General features: G+C 37.9%; 1 protein-coding gene across 1 annotated transcript in view; it reads right to left on the bottom strand.

Annotated features, from left to right (window-relative positions):
- TTC28 (tetratricopeptide repeat domain 28) overlaps window positions 1-23,261 on the bottom strand; it is a 521,381-nt gene that overhangs the window by 202,276 nt on the left and 295,844 nt on the right. Inside the window, exon 6 of the mRNA XM_063454614.1 lies at window positions 12,392-12,899. Within this exon, the coding sequence (XP_063310684.1) occupies window positions 12,392-12,899 (508 nt within the window). The remainder of the gene's footprint in view (window positions 1-12,391; window positions 12,900-23,261) is intronic.

Below are 23,261 nucleotides of genomic sequence, written 5' to 3'. Positions count from 1 at the left end.
ACTGCATCTGCTACAGAAGCTGGAGATTGATCCCACCAGCCATTCAATGGCTGTGAGTGTCAGCTGGCAACTCTCAGACGATTAATTCAATGTGTAGGATATATGGACAGAATTGACATTAGCCAGCCTGGAACTTGTCCCATGGCGGCTAGTGGAGTCTCAGTGATGCTGCTGGAGGTGGAGTTACATCTCTGACAAGTGGGCTCAACATATGTGCAGCATTTCAAAGCAAATTGCTGCACATACAGACTCCAGGCACCATGACCACTTCAAATCACTGAAGTGGTCATGGTGCTTTGAGTAACCAGTTAATCATAATGCATGAAACAAACATGGTATATGATAAACATATACTCACTAGCATTCTATAGGGCCTTTTAATTTGTGGAAACGTAGCTCAAAATAAACTACGGTAACTTGTGGAATAGCTATAGAAAGCATTTTGCAAGCCTCGGTAGAATCACGTAAACAAACATAATGTATTTTTTTTGTTACACAGCAGTGAATTATGCCTTTTCATATTACAGTAGTAAGTTAGACACCTCTATATACGTAATGTTTCTATACATAAAAAGTGACATATGTAAGAACATCTGTCGTAAAAAAAAAGCATCCATTTAGTGATTTAAAAGGACACTCCAAGAACAAAATTGGGATGCTGGGACTGGACACCAAAATCAGGACTGCCCCACTGGAATCAAAACTTTTAGAGGCTTGCTTTAATTTATCAAATATTAGTATTTCATTCATCTGGCTGAATACATGGGACTCTGGTCAATTTCAATTTTTTTTTACCTTGAATAAACAATATATATTACAATTTTTTTTTTATTATATGTCATTACTGCAATGCGTATATTTTCACTAATCATATCAAGTAGATAAGTCAGTTTATCACAGAGCTGAACAAATGTCAAAGTCGTGAATCCTAACACAGCACATCTGGAGCCTAAATATGATTTTGCATGCATTTCTTCCTAGTTTCTAATAATGAATAAACAAAGCTGACCCCTAAAACATACATAAATCTGTCCAGTACTGAATTACAATGCGTGCTAATGAAATCTATTAATGCTTAATTATTAGACATTTACCGACCCACTGCAATACAGCCAGTCGGGGTAATGTAGTTTTACAAGCCAGATCGTCTACGACCATCTGCTTTCATAATATTGACGGCATGGGTCTCCTGGTTGAAATCCAGACATCTTTGTTGTAAAGGATTTGAAAACTTGCAAAAAGCATCCTAGTCTCTTCTGTACAGCTTTCAGATTCACTGCTTATTACGTCTCCCTTTAGACTACTTCGGCAGCTGTACACTTTTTTCTTTGCATGTTCAATTGTACAATGCACTTGAGATTGAATTTTAAGCGCCATTCCAGCGATTCTCTAAAAGTTTAACTAGATTGTAGCTGTTCTGTCAAAGCTGTTTACTGGCAAAATGTATATAGTGGAGAATGGAACACTATACTGTTTTCTGAATTGTTTAAATACTGAATGCAAGCTTAATTGTTAAAGACTTAAAGACTAATATCCACTGCAAGTATAACTATATCCATTTTATCAACCAGCTAAGACACCATGCCTACTTCAGTTGGTTGAAATGGTTATGGTGCTAAAAGTACGTAGGTCCCAGATGCTGCATCATGGTTTAATGGTTTACTTACCATTTAGCAGGAATGCTCAGTCTCCAATCACCTGCAGCCATTTATAATATGGTGAAGGCAGAATTATACATTGACTTGTGCCATATCAATTCAAAGCAGGGATTGGGGTTGTGATTGCCTGACAGTGCACAGCTTATGCTTACAGGTTATCAATGCCCTACCATCGCCTTTTGGTTTTCGGGGTCTGCAGATTGCCAGGAACTGAGCATCTTTGTTACATGATAAGCAAACTGTTAGACACTATACCTACTTATTCCCTGAGTCCATGGGCACCAGGTTCTGCATCATTGTATGTCATTTGCACACCAATAGTGTATATGTCCCATATATTGATGAAAACCATACTGCACAATAAGTTTGGGTATGGTGAATACATACTCAGGATCCCTCTGGGAAAATCCTGTGTCTGTTTATCTGTGTGTCTGTGTGTCTGCACGTGTTTCAGTGTGTGCCCGTGTATATGTGTATCTGTGTATCGGTCTGTATATCTGCATGCCTGTACCAGTGTATCTGTATGTGTGTCAGTGTTTGTATCTGTTTGTGTGTCTGTATATCTGCATGTGTGTGTATTTGTATTTGTGTCAGTGTGTATCTGTATTTGTATGTGTGTCAGTGTGTATTTATATGTGCTCACATCTCAGCATTCAAACTTCAAAATTACACACAAATATACCCTTGCATTCAAACGTAAAAGCTACATATACACACACCTCTACATTCAAAGGCAAACACTACACACAAGTTACACCTTATATTCACACACACACACACAAACTCCATACAAAACCATGCTTAGATTCAAACACTCAAACACTGCTCAGTTCTAAATACAAGTATGCAAGGATGGGCAAATTGTAGATCCCCAGCTGACAAAGGATTGTAGGACTTTTACAATAGATGGGGATCTACCTATCGCCATCCTTGTGATGGGGAGGGGGGAACTCTTGCACCAGGGCCCTGTCATATGCTCTGTCATTTAGTTTTCCAATTTAGGACAGTGTATTATTTGTGTTGCTTATGTACCAAGTATTTATGTTTCTATTACAGAAAAAAAAAAACTGTCTACAATTCAGTAGAATAATAAATGGTGGCTATTTCTTTATCATGGTAAAACTGAGCATATACCCACTAGCTGTTTTGGGGTACATTTGAAGCGGTTTTAAGGTAAATTTGAAGCTGTAAATATGAAGCTGTTTTGAGGTAAATTTGTACAACTACTACCAGTGTAACCTAGCACTCTGGCCTAGAACACTTTTTATTTGATGAACACGGTCCTATGTATCCCATTTTATGTGTAATTGAATCCTCATTAGATGTGTCATTTCCCCAATAGGCTGATGCTTACATGCTAATGTCTGCTTAACATATTAGTTACACTGAGTTAATGACCACATCAGTGCCAAGTATAACATATTCTACTAACTTTAATTAAAGGTCAGTTCTATGTCCAAAACTGCACTTTTTAATTGTTTATAAATGTATAGAAAAAAACAAAAACAATACTTTAGTGCTGTATTAGTTCAACTGCTTTTTCAAGTATTCTAAAGCATTTTTGCTCTATGAAATTTAATCCAATCCATTAACCCATGTCCGGCAGAGGTTTATGGGATAAATAGTTTAATTCCAAAGTAATTTATCTGATAAAATTAATCAGCAATACTGCAGCTGCTATCAGTTTATACATACCTGGTTTACTGTTTAGAGAATTGGGCTATGATGATTTACTGTAGAAATGCAGTACGCACATACTCATTTTGTGGTTTCAAGAGCTCAGTTCAGGCTGTGGAAACCACATACCATTTTGAAAAATATTGCTATAGATATTCACAAATTACAGATCTGAGAGTGGCTGCAGATACAAACAGCTTTACAATAATTCAGAGTTTATATGGTGCTTAGCGTGACACTTTCGGCAAACTGTGCACAAGTAGTGTAAAGACTCTGGCGCTATTGGAACACAGGCATTGTAGCAACTGAATCCCAATTTTTGCACCATTAAAGGGACACCATAGTCATTAGAAGCTTCTAACATGGGTTTATCCTGGGCTGTAGTCACTGGGCAGCCTGTCACGCAAATAAGGTTTCAATGCCACAATACCTAAGCTAACGTTATTGTACAGATGGCCTCAGAAAGCAAAGCAAAAAAAATGTGAAACTGTACGTAATTGCCCCTTTGTTTGTAATTCTCTTTCTTCTGTAAGAAACTCTAACCTGAACCAAACTATATGTTGTGAATATTGCACAGTGGAATTCCCATGATGGAAATGTTTACTTGAAATCCTGTAATGACTTCACTATTATCTCATTCAGGGCCGGCCTTAGGGGTGTGCGAGCTGTGCGGCCGCACAGGGCGCCATGGAGCAGGGGGCGCCGTGCGGCCGCACAGCCGATTAAAAAAAAAAAAAAAAAAAATTTTTTTTTTTTTTTACATTTGCAGCGGGGGCGGAGCTTACCGTGCGGCGGGGGCGGAGCTAAAAGCGCCGGAAAACTGCTGCAGGGGAAGCAGGAAGGAGTCCTGCTTCCCCACCAGTCACCAGGAGCTGCACTGCCTCTACAATTAACTCCACAGGTAACTGTGTGATTGTCATGTGAGTGTGACTCTCTGCCTATGTGTATGACTGTCTGCCTCTGTGTGTGTGTGTGTGTGTTACTGTCTGCCTCTGTGTGTCTGTGTGTATGACTGTCTGCCTCTGTGTGTGTGTCTGTGTGTATGACTGTCTGCCTCTGTGTGTATGACTATCTGCCTGTGTGTGTCTGTGTGTGTGTGTGTGTGTATGACTGTCTGCGTGTGTGTGTGTATGACTGTCTGCGTGTGTGTGTATATGACTGTCTGCCACTGTGTGTCTGTGTGTATTACTGTCTGCCACTGTGTGTCTGTGTGTATTACTGTCTGCCACTGTGTGTCTGTGTGTATTACTGTATGCCTCTGTGTGTTTGTCTGTGTGTATTACTGTCTGCCTCTGTGTGTGTGACTGTGTATGACTGCCTCTGTGTGTATGACTGCCTCTGTGTGTATGACTGTCTGCCTCTGTGTGTATGACTGTCTGCCTCTGTGTGTATGACTGTCTGCCTCTGTGTGTATGACTGTCTGCCTGTGTGTGTCTGTGTGTGTCTGTGTGTATGACTGTCTGCGTGTGTGTGTGTGTGTATGACTGTCTGCCTGTGTGTGTGTGTATGACTGTCTGCTTGTGCGTGTGTGGATGTCTTCCTGTGTGTGTATGGCCGTCTGACTCTGTGTGTGTGTGTGTGTGTGTCACATACAACCAATACACGCATATCACACACTGTTAATATACCCATTACAAATATCACACATAGCATACATATCACACACAGTCATCACACGTACTATTACATACACAGACAACACAAACATAACAGCATACATGGATGACGGGGGGGGGGGGGGGCGCTGTGAAGATTTTTCGCACAGGGCGTCTAAATGCCTAAGGCCGGCCCTGATCTCATTGTCTACTCCTTTCTGTATTTCTAACTTACCTTGGGAAAAAAAGAACCACTAAAGTTTCATGTAATATTTCAGGTGTCTATAGCCTGCCCCTGCCTGTTCAGAGAAAAAACAGTGTTTACATTGCTGACTAGTAACACCTTTAGTGGTAGTCACTCAGATAACCACTAGAAGTGCTTCCTAGTCCAGTGCTGCACGGTGTGCAGCACTGATATTCAGTGTCTTCACGCTCTGCATGGAGGCACTGAATGTTTCCAATAGAGGAGGTGCTGATTGGCCCAGTGCAAAGTTTTTCTGTACATGTGAAATAGCTTACCAAAGCTTTCCTATGCGAAAGCGCGGTGTGAGAGAAAAGAGGAGTAAAATCACCTAAACAGCCATTTCAGCACTATAGCGCCAGGGTTACATGTGTGCATTCCTTTATCCCCTCCAGTGATCTATAAAGAGTAGTTAGGATTATATATGTAATAGACATATACAAAGTTAATGGCATCTCCAGATTCCCCATCTATTTATATTAATAATAATTGTGTATATTGAAACCCGTGCCACATGTTTAGCTCACACGAATCAATGGGTAAAAGTTTGACTTTGTTTAGTTTTATGGCTCTGTATCATTAGCAAAATGTGATATATTTTAAGTATTACTAAAACAGAATAAAATGCTCTCATTCAAGACAACTAAACACAAGGGTCAACAACTTGACAGTTTTTGATTGTTTCTCTAATTACAATCTAATGATTCTGTAAACTTTGTAGCACATATTATTAAACAATATGTTTAATGGAGCACTGATATGAATACCCAGCCTTCTAGTGACTCCCAGGAGGTAGAAATGAATTTGATGCTAATGAGTACACGGAAATAAAACTTTTTAATATCATGTTTTCAGACACAACTCTAAACTTATATAGAAAAAGCAATACTGATGCTTCTTGGATTCATTAAAAATGAAGTGAAAATCTCATATGGTGCATTTTTAGTCATTTTTTTGTAAAGACATTTATACCCATGTGAGTTTGCAGCTAAAAGCACTTTCAGTATGATCAATAAAAATGATGAGCAGCTAGAGCTGTTAAATTACAGCATCACAATAGTAAGGAAATGTAATGAATAACAAATGTACAGTTTATGCCGTTTTTAAAGAGCATTACATTCTATCTATACATTGTGCTAGCAGATTTACTAGCAAATGTACAGATTGGGAGGAAAGCCAGTTTAAAGTGGCTTTATCACCTTCTGAAGTTAAAGTCCCCCGTTGGTGACATTGCCACTTGGTAAGCTTGGCACCTAAAGTTGTTCCTTACAGCTGCCTCCATATACATCTGAGGGACCATCTTCAGCTCTTGGCACCTCGTCTGCCAGGAGTCCATGTACGTGATCAACTCTCGCACATACAAGACAATGGCAGCCTCCATAAACAATGAGTTTTTGGGCGATCTGACAAAATTTGATGGCAGTAACTCCAGCTTTTGCTAATTTTTTGTCTAGTGGAGGGAGAATACATAAAACAAAGTAATCCCTGCTTTGTCTAATGATATCTTTTAAATGTGTTGAAATTCAGTGGAATTTTTGGGTGATAGGTAGAGGGTGACATAACCGCTTTTAAAACAGGTGTTTCTCCCACCTGTCATTACATTTCCCCAATAGTCTGTTTGTATGAAATACTCTTTTTTTTTGGTAGGGCATAGGATGATGACATAGACCTTTTACAAATATGCCTTTGTAACTCATGTCAATCAATTCTTCGCCAAAAAAACTGTATGCCTAGAGGCGGTCCTTCTGCTCTCCCAAGTATAGGATACACAGTGCGCAGTGTGGTTGCTATTGTAAATCTCGAACCACTGTCACTGCTGTACTCTCATGCACACTCGAGAGTACCGCATCGACGTTTATAGAGTATCCCATGAGACAGCAGGATCCTCCATAGATAAAGCCAATTCACTGCAGCCGTCACTGGCACAAGCGTAGGAAAAAGTGCTTTATCTCAGTATACCTTTTGACTGGGTTTGAATTTCTGCAAAATGTTTGTGAAATTCCAACACACTCAATATGAGTATTTTACAAAGATTCTATCTTTATGAAATACTACTTTTTCATAGGGGGAGGTGGGCTCCACAGGTTTTGTTGCCTTACACCCCTCACAAGTTCCAATACATAATTCCCTCTGCAAAAATCAAGAGCATTCAAAGAGTAGTAAAAAAAATTACATACATATATATTTTAAATGTATTTTATTTTTTAAATCAAATGGTCCATTCCATGGACATAGGCCTGGAGCTTCAGCTTCATAAGAAGCCCTGTTCACCAGCCTGTGATTTCCATGGAGACTTCCGAATAAAACAATTTGTCTCTTGCAGTTTGTAATTATAGGTTTGGGGTCTCATAATGTTGGGATCGTCAGTAAAATGTTTGAGGGATTTCTGGGATTTGAGGGATACTTTGTTACTTTTAACTATATCCTATATATCCTATAAAGAATGTACTTTTAAATACGACAGTTAATGTATTTAAAATCATTTTACATAAAATGCTATATTCCTGATTGTTATATTTACAATTTGTTGTGTTTCTGCTTGTATTTTCAGTGAATTTAAAGGGACACTATAGTCACCAGAACAACTACAGCTTATTGAATTTGTTCTGATGAGTAGAATCATTACCTTCAGGCTTTTTGGCCACTGGCCACTCCTCAGATAGCTGTTAGAGATCCTTCCTGGGTCATGGCTGCCTAAAATGCATCCAAACATTCAGTATCTCCTCCCTCTGCATGCAGACACTGAACTTTCCTCATAGAGATTCATTGATTCAATGTATCTCTATGAGGAGATGCTGATTGGCCAGGGCTATGTTTGAATTGTGCTGGCTCTGCCCCTGATCTGCCTCTTTGTCAGTCTCAGCCAATCCTATTGGAATGCATTGTAATTGGATCAGGCCACGACTTATGATTATGTCAGCAGACAGGTTTTGGCTATTGACTATTCCGAGTCAAACAGCATGCAGAGCTACAGCTTCAGGCTTGAATAAAAGTAAGATTTTGCTATTTTTAGGGAGGCATGAGGGGCCCAGGGGGGCTAGATGGTGGTTTTAACACTATAGGGTCAGGAATACATGTTTGTGTTGCTGACCCTATAGTGATCCCTTAAGACATACACAGATATAGTTTAAAGATCACTGGAATAATACTTTTTCAAAAATAGATGTTTGATTTATTTTTAATTGTGATCATATCTAGCTGTTTTAACTATTTTAATTCACTTATGCTTCTGTAGTGTAAATTGGTTTAGATATTCCCATGGCTTTAGTAAAGCTTAAAGTTGATAATTGGACAAAAATATATAGCTGTAGAGCAACCACGGATAACCTTGATTCTGTAGATGGTTTTAAACTAAGCCTTACTGAGGATTCTTTTATATAAAGAAATGACTAAAATTATATTATTAGTTATTACATAACCAAACCAAATTAACCCCTGATCATATTTTAAAACGTGGTAAAATCTTGCTTAATGGAGTATATCATATAATAGAAACATAGAAACATAGAATGAGACGGCAGATAAGAACCATTTGGCACATCTAGTCTGCCCAATTTTCGAAATACTTTTAATTAGTCCCTGACCTTATCTTAAGTCTAGGATAGCCGTATGCCTATCCCACGCATGCTTAAACACCCTCACTGTGTTAACCTCTACCACCTCAGCTGGAAGGCTATTCCATGCGTCCACTACCCTCTCTGTAAAGTAATACTTCCTGAATTATTTTTAAACCTTTGCCCCTCTAATTTAAGACTATGTCCTCTTGTTGTGGTAGTTTCCCGTCTTTTAAATATAATCACCTCCTTTACTGTGTTGATTCCTTTTATGTATTTAAATGTTTCTATCATACCCCCCCGTCTTGTCTTTCCTCCAAGCTATACATGTTTTTACTGACTGTGCTATTCTCTCTTCTGTGTGTGCTTTGAAGGCTCTTATAACTTGCTTTGCCTCTTTTTGCCTAATCTTATAGATCTGCCCATCTTCCTTACTCCGTGTTTTTTTTTTATAATTACTAAATGCTAACTTTTTGTTTTTTACTATTTTGGCCACTGCTGCCGAGTACCACAGTGGTTTCTTAATTTTTCTGCTCTTCCTGACAAGCCTAATGGAATTTACTGTTGCTTTCAGTAGTGCAAGTTTTAAATAATCCCATTTCTCCTGGACTCCATTTAAATTGCTCCAGTCTGATAATGACTCCTTTACACACATATTCTAATTTTAGAAAAGTCTGTTGTACTATAGTCGAAAACTTTTATTTTTGTGTGGTGTGACTCAGTCACTGTTCTTATATTAAACCACACTGACTGATGATCACTGGATCCTAAACTTTCTCCAACAGTAATATCTGATACCAAATCTCCATTTTTTAACACTAAATCTAGTATGGCCTCTTTACGAGTTAGCTCCTCAACGACTTGTTTTAGAGAAAATCCCAGTAGGGAGTTTAGAATATGTGTGCTGCTGGCACAAGCAGCTATTATGGTTTTCCAATTCACATCAGGAAGATTAAAGTCACCCATGATGATAACTTCCCCCTTCATTTTAGCTATTTCCTCAACTAGTAGATTATCTAACTCTCTCTTATCTATTTGTCCAGGGGGCCTGTAAATCACACCTACACGAGTTACTGTGTGATTTCCAAATTCTAACGTAACCCAAAAGGACTCTGTGTTCGCCTCACTAACTTTTATTAGGCTATATTTTATGCTATCCTTCACATACAGGGGCCACCGCTCCCCCTTTCTTGTCTTCCCTGTCTTTTCTATATAAAGAGTACCCTGGTATTGCTATGTCCCAGTCATTTTTCTCATTATACCATGTCTAAGTAACAGTGACTAAATCTACACTATCAGTTGCCATTATTGCCACAAGTTCATGGATCTTATTCCCTAAACTGCGAGCATTTGTAGACATGACTCTAAGCTTATCATTTCTTAACACACTTGCTATAGTTACTTTCTTACCTTGTTTTGGGGGGGCAATTGGATTGATATTTTATTACCATTTTGTCCTCCCTCCTATTTTAAATACTTCCTAACAAAACCTCTGGACTGCTCGCTGAGAACATTTGTTCCCTTTTGAGAAAGAAGCAAGATATCTTTTTTTGTACAGTTTATTTCTATTCCAAATAGAGCTACCACGAGAAACAAAGCCAATGGTGCAGAGATAATTTCCGTGCCACTTGAATATTACTTTTTGCTTCCATATACATACCTACCTATGTTCTTCATACATAATGTATAACTAAAGGAAGAGTTGACAAATTAAGTGACATTCAACATAAAATTAATACAAAGCAAAATATATGAAACATGCAATGGATAATTATTAATTGAAAAAATATTCAAAAAAAAAACCACAAATACCACTGGTACCCAATGCTCTGGTGTGAAAAGCAGAACGTTGCTTATAAATAATAACACAAAGCCTTCTGTTACTCAGATTCCAAGACACGTCTATTATTGCATTTTATGAATTACAAAGCTCATCATTTTATTAATAGCATGTGGGGCAACCAAATTATATGTAGCAAACTATTCTGTTTAATAATCTCATTTGTAACTCATTTGTTAAATCTATGCATACATATTAGTTGCCAGAGAGAGGTATTATTTAATATTTTTTTTTCTAAATTCACTCCAATGTGAATATATTTTAATGAATTCAAATCAAATTATATTTAACATATTTAGCAAAAGAGATTTGAAAAGCCTATATCATTTCACAAGAATCAAAAGATCTGAATGATCCCAACGTAGTACAATTTGTATGAAGACAAAATATTGTTGTTCTTGTTCACAAGGCAGACAATGACAAGACACACACATTGCAGGGAAGTGTACATACAAATATATATAGTGAAGTGACCTGTAGCTGTAATTATTTATATATTTATATTAAATGTTATTGTAGGTCACTCTAACTGAGATGCACTGAATATTGGTAAATGGGTAAAATATTTACTGTAGCTTTAAATCTTCTTTTACAACCTATTTTCTTTATCTATTTCCAATCTCTTTTCCTCTTAGTTTGTCTTTTGTTGGTGTGTTATTTACATCTGAATTGTGATTTTCTTTTATTTACTATTACTACTTCTTCCAATACTTTGAACATCCTGCACCATTGGTTCCTCTCTTTCTTTCTCTCCACACCCAAGTATTCTGAAATATCCAAGTACCACAAGAACCAAAAAAATTCTGGACTGTGACCTATGGACTTTTTTCAGAATTTTCCTTTCTAATACTAGACATTAGGCACATCCTGTTGCATTTATTTTTTGTTGTTGTTTATCTAAAGGGTTCCCTTTGTCTGTGATTGCTGTTTCTCTAACTAGTGCTTGTCCTCCCATTATTTGTCTGTTTCTTACAATCGTATATTCATGTGACCAAAATTATAAATTATAAAGTTGATCCAGGTGGAATAAAAGGAATGTTTGTCCCACCCCAAGGGGATATATAGGGTGAAACAAGATGTTTTGAAAATTAATAAAAAATCTCCCGCTGTCCCTACATACCTCTGCACAGGACAGAGCTAATGCCTACCTGAACCAGTAACCCTGAACACTCAAAACAAAAATTCAAACGTGCATAGTGCTACCCAAGTGCAAATTGAAAATAAAAGAGCTTGATGCTTGTTTCAGCGTGCTCCTTACAACGGCATCTTAGCACGCTGAAATGCGCGTCGAGCTTTTATTTTTCAATTTGCGATTGGGTAGCACTATGCATGTTTGAATTTTTGTTTTGAGTGTTCAGGGTTACTGCTTCAGGTATGGATTAGATCTGTGCGGTGCCAAGGTATATAGGGACAGCAAGAGATTTTTATTAATGGGGAATTTGTAGTACCTTTATCTTTTTCAACCTCTTGGTTCCCTCTCTGGCGTTTTGGGACACAGTGTACAGGGGAGGTTTGGATGAGTCTAGTTTAAGGATGCAGACGTTCTACCTCTCTTTGTAAATACTCTCTTCCGTACCTGTCCATAGGTGGACACCACCCACCTCTTATACCCCTGTTTTCATACTGTTTATATTTTATTTTTAAGTGGACCATTATTGTTTGTATCATTGAGAATAAAGTTTAAGGTTTTTGTTGGCCAATTATAATACTTTTGTGCTTCCTCCCAGTGTATCCCACAATTTTGGGTGACACTGGGATTTTTGTGAATTTCAAATATTTAAAACTTAGATAAGAAGGCTAGAATTTAAAAGTAAAGGGACACTCACCCAGGTTTGAAGAAGCTCTTCCCTCAGCTGCCCGATCTTTCAGACTTTCTGCAATGCATAGTTGTTGTTCGTGGTATTGTTTAGCTCTCTCCAAATCTTGCATGCACCGTGCAGCATGTCCTAAACCTGCATAGGCTCGCATTTCTATTGACTTGTCTGATAATTCCTGGGCAAGTTCTTGAACATGGTTGTGGTAAGACATTGCCTTGTCAAAATTTCTTCTGTAGTGGAAGGCACTGCCAAGGTTGCTGTAAGCTCGTGCTTCCTCCCGTTTGTTTCCAAGGTCCTTTGCAATTTTTAAATGTTGCTCATGACAATGGACTGCATTTTCAAAGTCCCCCATTGCAATATAGACAGCTCCCATGTTCCCCAGCTCTCTTGCTTCAGACAGTTCATCTTTGGATTGTTTAGCTAGTAGAACACACTGCTTGTGGCTGGCCAGAGCATTGGGGTAATCACCAATAGCTGTGTAGACATGACCCAAACTGCTTAACGCAGATGACGCTGCCTTTAGAGACAAAAAAACAAACAAACAGCACATTTACATAATGTTAAAAAGGTACAATAAAATGAATGCACTGAAGAACTTTTAATTGTACTACTAAAACATCAAGTTAATAAACCCAATTTCAATATTTAATATGGTAAGATATGTCTGGCTGAGCATCCCAGACACTGTAAGGCATGAATTAGCTTTTCATTAACTCAGTGAATCAGTTTACTTACTCTGAGCACCTAATTTGTTATTCAAAGAAACCTGTGGTAAGCTACACGTCATAAAATATACAGGTAAGTGTTGTGGCATAGCATAGGTTGCCCACACCCAGGAAAAGGCAAGCATTGTGCCCCTTAACACCAGACATTCAAAATAAAGGGCATTTATCATGTGTAATATCCTGAAACTCAAGCACACACAATCTGACACACATTGTATGTCAGATTGTGTGTTTGATTTCCGGGATAGTACACATGGTGTGCGGGTGTTCAGGAACCTCATTAAACATGCGGGAGTCTCCCGGACCTACCGCGAGAGTTGGGATGTCTGTAACTCCCCTAAGTCCCTTAACGCTCCTCCTTTCCTATTCGCTTTGTCTTCATGAAGTATGTGACAATGATAGTTGCATTGAGTCATTTTTAAATCCACCTCACGCCTAAAGTCACATGTATAGTCAATTCTCTGCCTTGTTCACCCTTAGTTGGCCAGCCTGCATGACTAGTAGGCTTCCTGGCATGCAATTCTTTGGGCAAACCTGCTCCCCTTCCAGGAATATACATCTCTTTGGTCAGTAATTAATTTGCATCATTGGCCCACCTCCTTTTACCCCACCCACTGAATCCTGCTTCACAGAATGCTGAAGTTAGGGGGTAAGGATTTGCTTGAGAGATGGAAGCGAGAGAACAGCATAGGGTATAAATGCATTATCATAATTGTCAGCACAAGGCCCAATGGACTCTTAATCCAGCCATGGCTATTTCACCCATAGTACTTGCATCCTATTTCTAATATCCGTACTAGAGTTTGCATTGTAAAATGGAGCAATCACGATAGAAAACAAAGAAAATGTTCCACTTGTTTCTACGCTGTTAGAAATTTGCCTCAGGATTACACTTTATATATAACCTGCAAAGTACTGCTGTAGAATTTATACAAATTTCAATTTCATTTAATTCTAACATCTAATGGAAAGAACCTGCCACAAATTATTACAATCCATGAGATTCCCATGTTAAAATACTAATTCAAGGCGTGCACATACCACACAGTTTTTTTTTTATTTAAAATTTGATGTAACATAATATTTTTTCTTTATTTTTCTTAACACTTAATTATTGCCATCACATAAAAGTCATAATTTCTACTATTTCCGTTTAATAGAAGTGTTTAATTTTTATTATTAACTATGAAAAAGAAATGATAAGGAATTCATTGGGCCACTTATTAAAGATATAATTAAAACCTATTTTGTGAAGAATGATTGCACGTTTAGTAGCAGTTACTGAGTTTCGGCTATCATACTTTGATCTTTTATCCTGTGAGTTTGCATAGTATTAGAATACCTTTTTATTTTTACACTACACTATTATCCAATAGTTAATAACGATTTATTGGTATTCAGAATCTTCTCACACAAGGCAGTATTTAAATTTTTACCATACACCAAACATAAATTTGGAATTTCTCATGAACTAAAATGGATCAATTAGCTTTATCTTGAGCTCCTTTGTTAAATGTACGCATTTTTTTACAATAAAGAGGACGGTAGTAAACCAAGCTCAATACCTCATTGTGGACACGTTGCAAGTCAATTTAGAAAATGCTTAGCTGGTGGGACAGTCAGTAATGTTTTCATTAGGAAAGATTAAACAAGTGGTAGAATTGTCAGTTTGGTTATCATAATAACAGTAAAGCTGAAGACATAGTAACACGTCAAGTCTCTATCATTTGTCAATCAATTCCTCGCCAACAGACTATGCCCACAGGCAGTCCTTCTGCGCATTGTCGTTGCTATAGTAACTCCTGAGTTGATGCTGCTAGTGTTGGCTAGGGAATAAAGGAACAGAGTGATTGGCGTCACTTTGTTTGTTCAGATGCCAGCATGCTGAGAATAAAGCCAGCATTGTCGGCATTATAGAGGAGGATTGCCCTCCTTGGATGTGCACCCCCATAAGGTAAATCACAGAAGACTGTTGGTGGAGCACTGGAGGACCGTAGGTGGTTATCACAGAAGTGTAACACCCTACTCTGTGAGGACATGGCAGTGCTGGAGTGGAGGGTGAGATACGTCCTGAACAGACACACTTTACTAATAAGAGAATTATTGTGGGTCCAATAAAGCTGCTTGAAATGATGGGAGTGTCTGGACCACCTTTTTCTTCTGACTAAATGACATTGAGGGATTGACAGCCCTTGTTCAAGAGCACACTAATACTTTTTATATGAGTGCAGCTTCCTTTTCTATTGTGGACTGTTTTCACAAGCAGGGCCGGATTTAGAGACCATACGATGTGCCTAATTATAATGCTGAAGGAAACTCACATGATGCATTTATAAGAATACACATATCCTATGCCAATATCTCGCTTTCATCTCTCAACCAAATCCATATCCCCCAACACTGACATCCTGTGAAGCAGGATGCTGGTGGGTGATGTAAAAGGAGGTGGGCCAGTGATGTGAATCATGTCACTGGCACGGCCCAAAGGGGTAGATCTACCAGAAGAATTAGAAGGTCTGGTGTGAATGCATGCAATCATGCAGGCTAGCCAATGAAGGGCAAATTAAGAAGACAGAGCTGTTTCGCCATTCTAGGCTTGGCTCTAACACATCTAATGATGCACTCGATCTGTGCTTTCTGGGGACAGTTTCCTGGTGTCCCTCTGCACCTATTTGTTCACTCCTCTCCTCCCCTTCTTACTAGTTGGCAGAAGATCCCGATATGCAGTCTGGGAAATAGAAAAGGTTGGAAGTGTAGAATAAAGGGACATGCCTGGGCATGAAAATAGCCCAATGGTTGCAGTCTATCAGAAGCGAGTTTCCATATATCACAAGCACAGCAGAGAGGCTAGTTTTATCAAATTGCTTGGAAATAGGCTGAAACAAATTGGTGAACCCACCCCCCCACAATGTGATGGTGCTTAGAGAGATTGGATTTAAAACATAGAATATTTACAAACAAGGGGCTATATCTATTAACACACTCAAAAACAGATGAAGCTAAGTTTATGGTAAGGAGAAAAACAAAATGACAGCTTTAAGAGTAGAAAGTAAAAAAAGGAGACAATGTGTAACCATCTAAAAGAAAAGTAAATTGATTCTGAACAAAACACTACAATGTATCATGTGTGTATTTTGAAGGTTGTAGGTGGAGTTTTGCACATAATGGCAAAAGTCACTTTCAGACTCTTTGCCCTGTTTTACATATATTGTCTGCCAGGTGTGTCCAGTGGGTAGATCACCAGAAGTTACCAAAGCATCATGGGATATGTAGTCTTACAATAATTGGGTGTCTATGATTTGGCCACCACTGGCAATGGTCGCTGGTGACAAACATTGCAAAATGGGACCCTTCAGAAACACAGCTTTATAACCATAAGCTAAAAGTGAAAAGTAACCACTGATTTGCCTTGTGTTTTGTTTTTTTTATTCTGAGAAATATATCAGATTGGTATAAAGTAAACTTGTACAAGGATATACCCTTTTTCGTCATTTATTTCTAAGTTGCTTAATTCACCATTACCAATTTGCAAAAGGTTTTATTTTCTATTTCTCTTTCTAATAAATTTTTCCTTTAATATATTCAAATATCCAATAAATGAATCACTACTTACACGCAACTAAACATTCATACACCATACTCATTCATTCTGATGCAAGGGGAGGGGTGGGTTGTTCCCAATATCTATTATTCACTCTGGTATTATTGAGTGATTAGAAGCTCCTTAATGGTTAAACAGTTATGAGTGCCGATCAGTTTGTCGAGGGAATATGGAATCTTCCCTCCTAAATATTCTATAGATTTCCAATCCCAGTTAAACTTATCTTTAAGATGGGCCCTATATGGCAAGGATAAACCAAATGTCAAGATCTGGGTCTCAGTAAGATTAATATTTGAGAATTCCCCATACTCTGAGATCACTTTCATCACAGACGGAATAGTTTCTAGGGGATTTGTTAAAGTCCACAAATAAAATTAACTTATGTTTGATTTGGCCAACCCTGATGCCCTGCACTTCCTCCTTTTGTCGAATGAGAGCAGCTAAAGGCTCCATTGCCAGAATATATAGCAAGGGGGGCAAAGGGCATCCCTGTCTTGTGCCATTTTTGATGTTAAAATATTTTGACTCCTTGGCTGGTCCAATAACCCTTGCTGTTGGATTTGTGTATAATATCATAATACTATCTCTGAAATTACAGATAAGTCCGAATTGTTGTAAAACCAAATCTATAAATTGCCAGTTTCGTCTATCAAAAGCCTTTTCGGCATTCAGTGCCAAAAAGGCTGCCTTATGTTTTTTGGAATTATTTCTAAGGATTAGGTCAAGGACTCTGCGGATATTATCTGCTGCACCTCTATTCTTAACAAAACCCGCCTGATCACCATGGGTTAAAGATGGTATTATTTATTTTAGGCGATTTGATAAAATCTTCGACTAGATCTTGACATCCAGGTTTATCAAGGAAATAGGTCTATAACTAGTTGTTTTAGTGGGGTTATGAAATGATTATAAACTTGATGTTGGTATGCATCCATTATATACATCTTATTTAGTTATTGGAATTATTTTGGAATACTACCTATTGCAAATGAATGCTCCTCATCCTTACATAAGAATTGACTCACTAATGTACCCTTTGAAAATGTTATAGAATTAGTGTTAGCTGTCTCTGTTTCAAGCCTAAAGCGTTCTTCTCTTTCATGTTTAGAGTGTTAGTCTCTTTCTTCACAGAATGTAATATGGACCATGATTAGAGTGTTAGTCTCTTTCCTCACAGAATGTAATATGCACCATGTTTAGAGTGTTAGTCTCTTTCCTCACAGAATGTAATATGCACCATGTTTAGAGTGTTAGTCTCTTTCCTCACAGGATGTAATATGCACCATGTTTAGAGTGTTAGTCTCTTTCCTCACAGAATGTAATATGCACCATGTTTAGAGTGTTAGTCTCTTTCCTCACAGAATGTAATATGCACCATGTTTAGAGTGTTAGTCTCTTTCCTCACAGAATGTAATATGCACCATGTTTAGAGTGTTAGTCTCTTTCCTCACAGAATGTAATATGCACCATGTTTAGAGTGTTAGTCTCTTTCCTCACAGAATGTAATATACACCATGTTTAGAGTGTTAGTCTCTTTCCTCACAGAATGTAATATGCACCATGTTTAGAGTGTTAGTCTCTTTCCCCACAGAATGTGATACACACCATGTGTAGAATGTTAGTCTCTTTCCAAACAGAATGTGATAGGCACCGTATATAGCATTGTTGTGTTTATTGGCTCTATGAGAAAAGACAAAGAGCCAATACACACAGTGTTGCATGCAAGGCTGATTATAATACCATCTAACAAGAAAGAGGATTTTAAGAGGAGCAGTGGCTAAATGCATAACAATATGCCAAGAAGACATATGATGGAGCCCTAAGTAGTTAGGACACACACAAATAATTTATTGCCCTGCATAGAAACGTAGAAACATTTCTCATGTAAGGGTCTAAGTGTGCTTAGCTTTTGGAAAGTAACAGATTAATAAACAAACAATCTTCCTGTTGCAAGAAGGAGTGGTAACAGATTAGCTATAAAAAACAATTTATAGCTAATTAAGATACGGAGGATGGCATGATGCACTTCCTCTACCCGCTTCTGGAATTGAAAAACTCTGCAAGGGTTTCCTGAGGCAATTTAATTACAACATAAAAGCTGACAAATTGTAATGACTTACAATGCAGTGAAATCAATATTATTTTAACATCTTTTAGGGTAAAGTGATAGCCTTCCATTCCAATTAAATTATGGCAGAGTAACTTTTAACACAGCTAAGAGGCTGTCATATTGCAGTCCATTTGCACATTTTAAAACTAGGCTTGCTGCTTTTAACTGAATATTAAAGCACCCAATCAAATGCAGAACCAGTAGTCTCCTTTACAGATGACATAGCCACTCGAACAACACTGTGCTTCAGACAATTGAATGGCAACACCCTCTTCAGCTCTGCCATGTCTGGCCACCTCATACCTATTATAAACTGAATAGTAATGACCGAAATGTGGTTTAACGGTCATGGATATTATAACACAGTGTAAGCCGTATGCATGAAAATAAATAACTGCTTCAGGTAAATGTCTATATAACTGAAGACGACTTCACCCTATTAATTTAGTCTACCGTTTATTGGAAGTTGATGTGTTTTTGCTGCTTCCGCAGGACCAATAATTGAATGATGCATTTATGTGATTATTTCTGCTTGTGATAAGAAAGTCCTTATGGATATACATTTGTATATAAGTCACATGGGGAAAAGGTGCAAGCATGGCAATGTAAAGTAGCACATGTGAATCTCTCTCTCACCCGTATGTCATTTCCTTAATTCCAACTCTCTCCTTGACCCTCTTCAATCTGGCTTCCGCCCTCTCCACTCTACTGAGACTGTGCTTATCAAAGGTACTAATCACCTAATCACAGCTAAATCCAAAGGCCACTACTCCATGCTAATTCTTCTTGACCTCTATGCTGCCTTTGACACTGTTGATCATGCTTTCCTTCTTGAAACATTCAATCACTCGGTCTCTGTGATTGTCCTCTCGTAGTTTTCCTCTTATCCCTCCCGACGCTCATTCAGTGTCTCCTTTTCTAATGATACTTCCTCCCTCGTCCTGTCTCGGTTGGAGTCCCCCAAGGCTCTGTCCTTGGTCCCCTTCTAATTTCTGTTTATTCTGCCTCTCTTGGATTACGTTTGTATTACCTCATTCGGATTCCACTACCACCTGTACGCTGATGACAATCAGATATATATCTCCTCCCCGGACCTCTCCCCTGCCATCCTGCTACATGTCACTGCTTGCCTTTCTTCCATCTCTGACTGGATGTCCTCCCGCTTTCTAAAACTCAATCTCTCTAAAACTGAGCTCCTTGTCTTTCCTCCTCCTAATACTGATCCTCCTCTTTCGCTCTCCCTTCAAGTTAGTGGTATCCACATCAGTCCATCCTTGCAAGTGCGTTGTCTTGGCGTCATACTTGATTCTGACTCTCACATCCAGTATGTTGCCAAATCTTGTAGATTCCATCTTAAAAACATAGCCTGCATCCGCCCCTTTCTTACACAAGATGTTACCAAGGGGCTTGTCCATGCTATAGTAATTTCCTGCATGGATTATTGTAACCCTCTCCTGATTGGTCTTCCCAAAAGCCATATTGCCCCCCGCTACAGTCTGTAATGAAGACTGCTTCTCCTCTCTAGTCGGTTCTCTCACACCTAACCCCTCTGTCAGGCCTTACATTGACTTCCTGTATACTATAGGAGTCAATTCAAGGTACTAATTCACACCTATAAAGCACTGAACAATTCTAGCCCCTCTTATATCTCTTCACATATCCATAGGTATGCCCCTTGTCTTCCCGTGACCTTCTCCTGTCCGCTACACGCAACCGTACGGCCAACTCACGCTTGGACTTCTGGCATGCGGCTCCCTTCCTATGGAGTAGCCCGCCTACCCCCATCAGACTCTCCCCTAGTCTTCAATAAGAAGTGCCCTAAAACCAATCTCTTTAGGAAAGCTTATGGCCTCCCAGAGTAACCTCTACCTTACATACCTGTCTCTTGCTCTCTCCAAAAGGACAGCACTTTATTCTCTCCTCCAGCTCTGCTTCACTCCCACCTTAATTGTATTGCTATTTCCTGTCCTAATGTGTTTTATACCCCACCTCCTATAGACTGTAAGCTTGTTTGAGTCCTCTTCAACCTATCGTTCCTCTAAGTTTTCTTGTAATTGTCCTATTTATAGTTAAATCCCCCCTCTCATAACATTGTAAAGCGCTACGGAATCTATTGGTAATATATAAATAGAAATAATAATAATGATAATAATTATAATAATAATTGTATGCTCCTAATGCCAATTGTAGATTTAATACCATGTTCTAGAATCACAGAAAGCATCAAGGAAGATGGTGTCTTCTTTTGTGCATATCTATGTAACTGTTCTACAAACTGCCAACAAGGAGTCATTTCAACAGTCAGAAAGAAGTAAATACAATGAAACAGCAAATAAAAAGAACATTTATAGACAGAATCAGCAGTCTGGTATGTGGAGAATACTCCAACCAGTAAAGATATACTATATTAAATTCCATTTATAAAAATGGTTATTTCATAACTATGTAAATATATTTACAAATCAGACTAGTTTAATATGTTGTCTGACCTAATCTTTAAAACAAAACAAAACACTATTATGTTATCTTTTAATGTTTTTTTTTTACCATATATTTACTATATGCATTTTAGACACATTTTATATTTATATCATAACAGCACAATTTCATCTGCAATATTGCATATATTTGCATTCATTTGTGAGGATTAAACAGTAAATAAGGAAAATGAAATGGAACTTTAATAATTGCAAATAAGAATAAATAAATGTTCACAATCATATTATTTCACTGGAGGCTGGTTAGTAGAAGCCTCCCTTGGCATTCACTTCTTATTTGAGAGAAGTGCCACATAGTGTCTGAATTCTGACATTGTCCAGACATATGTCAGACATATATATAAAAATATATATATATGTTATTCACCAAACGTATGAAATTCAGCAAATAAAGATAACATTAAATATTTACAATGATAACAATATGGATAATACCGAAAACATGCCAATGAGTTTCGTACCTTTCTGAATCTGATTTGGTTTAATGTATCATACAATGATCAATTTATTTTTTTTGTCCTTAAAGGCTCTGACACCTTAAGTGGTGTATATATATCCACCGGATTATGAAAATGTGTATGGCTGTCAGGTTCCATAAAGAAAAAGACATGGCTGTGCATCTAAAATGTCAAGCTGATCATGAGATGTATTGCCAGAAATTATTTATAAGTAAAATTGTGAGGCCACGTACACTGTGTGCATTTCTGTCCCCACCCCGCCTTTCCTGACCATGTAGGCATTAAACATGTAAAATAATTCATAATCATTATACTGTCAGTATAATAAGGGATAATGCTTGATTTCTAAAATGAGATCTAAATACATAACTTATAACCCTTGTTCCCAACCTATTGTTGGTGCAAAAATGTGAACATTACCATGGCAAATTTCCTAAACGCTAAAATGTATTTTTTATCAGTACAACAACATGGCAAATCAAGTTTTAGAGATTGCTGTTTATTTGAAACGTATTTCTTTTTATGTGCTGGCCTGTTTATTGTCTATTATTTATTTGTTTATTTTTTATCATGAAAAATGTAAATCTAAAGATTGAGAATAATTGTAGTTAAATTGTGAGGCGAGCTTACTGGAACTCCTCCAAAGATTGGATACCATGCATTAGAGAATACCGTAAGAGGGCCATTTTCATTTTAAGAGTGAGTGGGGGGGTGGTCAGGGGCAGGGTTGTTCTGAGAAATTTGAGGTGACGTGCTAATAACAATTTATGTAACTAAAATTTAATTTTTGGCAAAACAATATATCTTATTTACTTAGACTAGATTCTAAAAACATGTTTTGTAGTTTAAAGACTCATCACTTTGAGTATTATTGCTGTGCAACCCTTATGTCGGATTTAGGCATTTATTTATTTAAATATGAAAGAAAACACTCAGGCCAAAATAGCTGATCTGTAAAAAAAATACTCTAGCTCAACAATAATCATGACAGGCTATTTGTTTCCTTTCAGATTTAATTTGCAAAGAGTTTTGAAGTTTAGTTTCTCACCCTCTATCCCCATAGTGTGTGGTGGTTTTGGCTGGGTGTTCTGGCTGTTTATGTGTGTGTTGTCTCTATGAAGTGTGGTGTGTGCTGTCTGTATGTTGTGTGTATGTGTCCTGGCTGTATGTTGTGTGTGCTGCCTCTATGTAGTGTTATGCTCTGATATGCTGGGTAAAGTAATCCACAAAAATAGAAAAAATGAGGGTAGCGCAAGCAACTGCAAATATGCACACCCAGTGCTACAAAAGGATTTATTTACAAGGACATAAGGTACAAAGTTTCGGGTTATCCCCTTTATCAATGCACGTCCTTACAAAAACAGAGTGCACTCATTACTAAATTCAAACCAAGTATTAGAGTGTAAATATAAATACAAAATATATACAAAAATCTACAAGGTCTTTCCATCCACTGCAAAGAGGGAGAGAAAGAAGGAGGACCTAGA

Source organism: Pelobates fuscus, chromosome 5 (genome assembly GCF_036172605.1).
Source record: "Pelobates fuscus isolate aPelFus1 chromosome 5, aPelFus1.pri, whole genome shotgun sequence".
In the NCBI taxonomy this organism is placed as follows: domain Eukaryota; kingdom Metazoa; phylum Chordata; class Amphibia; order Anura; family Pelobatidae; genus Pelobates; species Pelobates fuscus.
This window is presented reverse-complemented; position numbering and strand designations above follow the sequence as displayed.